Source organism: Periophthalmus magnuspinnatus, chromosome 8 (assembly GCF_009829125.3).
Source record: "Periophthalmus magnuspinnatus isolate fPerMag1 chromosome 8, fPerMag1.2.pri, whole genome shotgun sequence".
Taxonomy (NCBI): domain Eukaryota; kingdom Metazoa; phylum Chordata; class Actinopteri; order Gobiiformes; family Gobiidae; genus Periophthalmus; species Periophthalmus magnuspinnatus.
The window spans coordinates 6,090,909-6,096,354 of NC_047133.1; the positions used below are offsets into that span (position 1 = coordinate 6,090,909).

Genomic DNA, 5,446 nt, shown 5'->3' on the forward strand with positions numbered 1-5,446 from the left:
ATATATGCAGGGTTTGTGTGTAAAACATGTGTGAATGAAAAACTCCAGGTATGTTTGTGATGAGGAAACCTTAGAACAGAGGGGTCTGTCAGTGAGGGTCCATTATAAATAACAGAAACGCCTCAGACCTGATTTTACACAAAAACTTAAACTGCTACAGACTTCACATTTTAGACAAACGTTCACCTTCCTCAGTCACATTATACACATATATACTCACATACTTATAAACTTATATAGTCTATTGTATTTATATACCTATATAGTCTGTTTTAAAGATGTTCATATAATCTGGCTTCAGTTTATGGAAGATCGTAAGAGTACATTTTCCTCTATATGTGGAATCTGATTTCTCAAACTTTAAAGGGTGTGGGTATTTGATCAGAGTAGGACAGACCTGTGGATTTAGTCCAAAAAGTACAAAATATATGAATCTCTGATAATTTTACAGCTGTTTTTGTGAGTGGACATTTATTTCCTGACGGACGAGTGTTCCAGTTTGGGGACTAAAAACTTAAAATGTGGTGTCTGAACACCATGAACTGAAATAGTGGGCCATAGGAAGACTTTTGAAACAGTTACTTCAGTACTTTTATGTGGGTAGATTTTTTCATGTGATACTTTTACTTAAGTAAAAGTACAGATACTGGAGCAAATACTCGAGTAACAAAACCTCTGTATACTTCAGCTCATCCTCGAAATGACAAACCACAAAGAAAGTTTAATGCTCTCCTTTATTTTATTTTTCACGCTTTGATCATTGCATGAGGAAGCTGTGTGATTGGCCGCTGCCCGCGAGGCCATTCTATGATTGGCCGCTGTGGTGCCGGGGCAGGCTTTAGGAGGTCAGGATGGAAGAGCTGGAGGAGGTGGAGCTGGTTGTCACTTTTCCATCAACCACTTCCTCGACGACGGTTATGACGCGAGTCTTTGTGGTGGTGGAGGAGGAGGAGGTCAGGCTGTGGACCAATCAGAGCACATGTTTTAGTCACATGACATGTGAAGAGGGCATCTAGCACACAGGGAGGGCATCTGACACACAGGGAGGAGAGCATTTGCCACAGAGGGAGAAGGGCCTCTCACACACAGGGAAGGAGGGCATCTCACACACATAGGTGGAGTAGGGGAGGGCATCTGGTGCACACGTACCTCTCTCCCTCCAGCAGTCTCCTGTACTCTGCAATCTCCAGCTCCAGTCTGGTCTTGATGTCGAGGAGCATGCTGTACTCGTACCCCTGACGCTCCAAGTCTGCTCTGAGTGCCACCAACTGCTCCTCCATCGACGTCACCTACACACACAGGGGAGGGCATCTGAGCCAATCTGACACAAACCTGAATAAAGTTCTAACCAGGACTAAAGCTGCTGTGTTAAATGTCCAGCAGAGGGCGATGATCATTGTGGCCTTAAGAATGCACACAGAGCTTTATTTAAAGAGGGCCTGTGGGGGGCTGTAGTAAAGGTGTGGGTTAAAGAGGCCCTGTGGGGGGCTGTAGTAAAGGTGTGGGGTAAAGAGGGCCTGTGGGGGGCTGTAGTAAAGGTGTGGGTTAAAGAGGCCCTGTGGGGGGCTGTAGTAAAGGTGTGGGGTAAAGAGGGCCTGTGGGGGGCTGTAGTAAAGGTGTGGGGTAAAGAGGGGCTGTGGGGGGCTGTAGTAAAGGTGTGGGTTAAAGAGGGCCTGTGGAGGGCTGTAGTAAAGGTGTGGGGTAAAGAGGGCCTGTGGGGGAGTTTGTAGTAAAAGTGTGGGGTAAAGAGGGCCTGTGGGAGAGTTTCTAGTAAATTTAAATGACAGATTTTGGCAAAAAAAAAAAAAAAAGACCAAAATCACCCCAAAATGTTGGCTTTTTTTTTTCTTATAGCCCATAATTTTGTTGGCTTCTAAAAACTTGGTATCGGCCATGAAAAAAAACATATCTGTCGATCTTTAGTATTAAGCCCTGTCTAAATAAGGTAAGGCAAGGTCTAAACCCAGGCCCAGGTTCTGGTTCTGACCTGGTTCTGGTCATTACCTGGCTCTGGTACCCATTGAGCTTCATGGCGTAGCGGTTCTGGGTCTCGGCCAACGTCATCTCCAGAGACGATTTCTGAAAAACACAAAACACAAACTTTAAACGGTCTACAAATGACGACAGGCTGAAGAGAGAACTGACTCCTATGACCCCCTGATGATCCCCTGATGATCCCTGATGACCGTGAGAGTAAGTGTGAAGAGAGGAACGCAAAGTTTAAACTGTCAAAACTGACCCCCGATGACCCCTAATCACCCAAAATGACCCCTAATAACCCTTTATGACCTCAGTGTATGTCTATGGGAAGAAACTGAAGGGTTAAACTGGCTCCTCTGATAAGGGATCAGCCGTGCACAGCAGCATCACTGTACTATGCATTTACAGTATTTGTACACAGTATTGCAGTACTGCATTACTTGTGTACAGGTGTACTCACCATACTGAGCATGGACTGCAGTTCGATCTCCAGGCTCTGCAGGGTGCGTTTGGTTTCGGTGATTTCAGACCGAGACGTTTGGAGCGACACCGTCTGAGTGACCACCTCTTTGTTCAGGGCCTCGGTCTGTGGGAGGGTCAAAGGTCATTTAAAACATCTGTCCAATCAGAATCATATGACATCATCTCTATAATCATTAGACTCGTATTACATCCATAGACTGTATATATAAATGGACGTAGCTAACCTGCTAGCCACCGCGTTCCAAACAGGAAGCTCCATCGTTCCAATGCACTTTCTAGTTACTTTCTGTAACTGCTGCTGTTGGGGTCATCATTTTGGCCTTAAAATGTTCATATTAACCTGCTCTACATGACTATTTTGTCCTTAAATCAAGATATGAACATTAATTCAAGGCACATCAGATGCCTTCTTTCCTTGGGGTCACACTCAACAGGTTTGATTGACAGCGTTGCTAAGTGCCTGCTCCCTGCTAAACCAGCAGTGTTGGTGTGAAGGGGCATTACCTTCAACAGACCTCGCTTCTGATTGGCTCTTTGGTTGCTATGACACTTGTGGTCAAAATTCCAAATATGGAACTGGCCGCTATAACTGCTAGTTTTAATGAGCTTCATGTGGAGCTGAACGCTGTGGCTGACGTCACACTCAGAACACCTCTTTATCCAGTCTATGTCGAAAAGCTCCATCATCTCTACGCCCTGTACCACGTACCTTGGCCTGGAACCATCCTTCCAGCTCCCTCTGGTTCTTGGCGGTCACGGCCTCATAGTGCTCGCGAATATCAGCCATGATTTTGGAGAGGTCCTCTTGAGGAGCAGCGTCCACCTCCACATGGACCTGACCACTCATCTGAGACCTGAGGGCCAGAAGCTCCTACAGAACATGGGGAACAGTTATCTACAGTAGAGGACCTGAGAGACCAGAGGAGAAGAGGAGGAGGAGAGGAGGAAAGAGGAGAGAAGAGGAGGAAGGAAGAGAGAGGAGAAGAGGAGCAGAGGAGAAGACGAGGAGGTGAGGAAGAAAGAGGAGGAAGGAAGAGAGAGGAGGAGGGCTAGAGAGGAGGAGAGAGGAGAAGACCAGGAGAAGAGGAAGACAGGAGTAGTAGTTGAAGTAATTATACAAATAGCAGTAGCAGTATAAGTACAGTGCAGTACCTCCTCGTGGTTCTTCTTGAGGAAGATGAGTTCCTCCTTGAGACCTTCGATCTGCATCTCCAGATCTGAGCGCGCCAGAGTCAGCTCATCCAGAACTCTCTTGAGCCCCGCGATGTCCGCCTCCACAGACTGACGCATGGACAGCTCGTTCTCGTACCTGTGGGAGGGCATGCGGGTTAGACAGCAGCAGTACTGTGCAGTAACAGTACTGAAGTATTCTTACTTCATCTTGAAGTCGTCTGCGGCGAGGCGAGCGTTGTCGATGGACAGGTGCACGGCGCCGTTCACACGGATGGCGTCCTGGATCTGCACACACACGGTCACTGCAGTACTTATACTGCATATGTAGTAGTACTATGGTTCAACAGTGGTGCTTAGTACAGTATGTCAGTAGTACTATTATTTGTCTGTGGGAGTATTTCCCTGTTGGTGATGTCACAGCTGGTCCTGCAGTGTGGCAGTAGTAGTGGTAGTAGTAGTAACAGCAGTAGTACTAGTAGTAGCGGTAGTTGCCTGTGACGTACCTTGCCCGTGATGTCACTGATGGTGGCGTAGAATCCGGTATAGTCTCGTGCACTCGGTCCCACGCGGCTCTCCAAAAACTGTCTGATCTTGAGCTCCAGGTCTGCGTTGGCCTTCTCCAGAGACGCCACTTTGGCGAGGTACGTGGCCAGACGGTCGTTCAGGTTCTGCATCATGAACTTCTCGTTTCCGATCAAACTGCACACACGAGGAGGAACGTCATCGCGCAAATCACACATGTCACTTACACGCGCAACATGAAACCCGTGAAAAATAATCAAGTGTGAAGAATGAAAGGAATCACACAGCTCCGTGAGAAGGCCGAGGGTGCGCGCCTGAGGCTCAGGATTTTTTAGTTTATGCCTTATGTTTATTAAAATCATTCAGTTTTGTAATGACAGCTCATTCCCCAGACTCACCACACACACCTGTCTCTCCATCCTCATCCCCTGCACCTGTTCCACCTTTCCCTCCTGTCCCCCATGCACCTTTCTCCCGTGCACCTGTCCATTGTGTCCCCCCATCCCCTGTCTCTCACCTGTCTTCAGCGCCTCCTGCAGCGAAGCTGAGCGCTGCAGCGGAGCTGCCGCCCACGGAGGAGATTCGGATCCCGGAGCCACCAGCACCGCCGTACACGGAGCCGGAGCGCATCATCCCGGAGCCGAGGTTCCCGGAGGAGGAGCGCACGGAGCGCGAGGAGGAGCGGTATGTCAGGGCCATCTTTGATCTCTGTGCAGACTCAGAGGAGGAGAGTGAAGACCCGAGGACCGCGCGCCTTTTATGCACCAGGCCCCGCCCGCTGCGAGCCCGGCTGTCAATCATCTGGAGGGGCGAGGCTACGGACAGGTGCGACCGCCCGGACCAGTGCGGACGCTCAGGTATTCAGGTATTCACAGTGAAAGCCAACTTTCACCAGAGCTGTCAATCTCTATATTGTCACCCCTTCCCCCTCCTCCTCACACACCCACACTCTCCCCCTCCTACACCCCCCATTCTCCTCCTAACACCTTCTCCTCCCTCCAACCTCACCTCTATAAACACACACACCTACACTCCCTGCACACACACACACTCCCAGCCCCTCCTCCTCCTCACCTTCGTGATAACTTGAGATGGCACACCTCAGGCTGTGACAGGTGAGACAGGTGAAGTGTTGACAGGTGTTTGTGTAGGTGTGAGGGCCGTGACTTTATCTTCGCTTCTCACTCATCTTCTCACTCAACCCGATGAGGCTGCGCCATTGACCCCCTGATCTTCGCACCATTCACACAGACAGGAGGGACAAGTGTCTTGCCCAAGGACACACAGA

At 49.1% G+C, this 5,446-nt stretch overlaps 1 protein-coding gene across 1 annotated transcript; it reads right to left on the reverse strand.

The window, feature by feature from the left end:
* Window positions 1-747: 747 nt before the first annotated feature.
* On the reverse strand, window positions 748-4,898 carry LOC117374392 (keratin, type I cytoskeletal 13-like). Its single transcript, XM_033970490.2, has 9 exons — window positions 4,676-4,898; window positions 4,140-4,335; window positions 3,839-3,921; window positions 3,616-3,772; window positions 3,173-3,334; window positions 2,441-2,566; window positions 2,005-2,079; window positions 1,150-1,289; window positions 748-959 (listed from the first exon to the last, which is right to left on the reverse strand). Exons 1-9 carry the CDS (start codon window positions 4,855-4,857, stop codon window positions 839-841), a joined length of 1,242 nt encoding a protein of 413 aa, XP_033826381.2. The 5' UTR covers window positions 4,858-4,898; the 3' UTR covers window positions 748-838.
* Between the last annotated feature and the right edge of the window lie 548 nt (window positions 4,899-5,446).

Coding starts and splice junctions, on each gene's coding strand:
- LOC117374392 (XM_033970490.2), bottom strand. CDS start 4,857: ATGGCCCTGACATACCGCTCCTCCTCGCGCTCCGTGCGCTCCTCCTCC. Junction 3,335..3,615: donor TCAAGAAGAACCACGAGGAG/GTACTGCACTGT, acceptor CATGTTCTGTAG/GAGCTTCTGGCCCTCAGGTC. Junction 2,567..3,172: donor AAGGATGGTTCCAGGCCAAG/GTACGTGGTACA, acceptor ACCCTCCCACAG/ACCGAGGCCCTGAACAAAGA.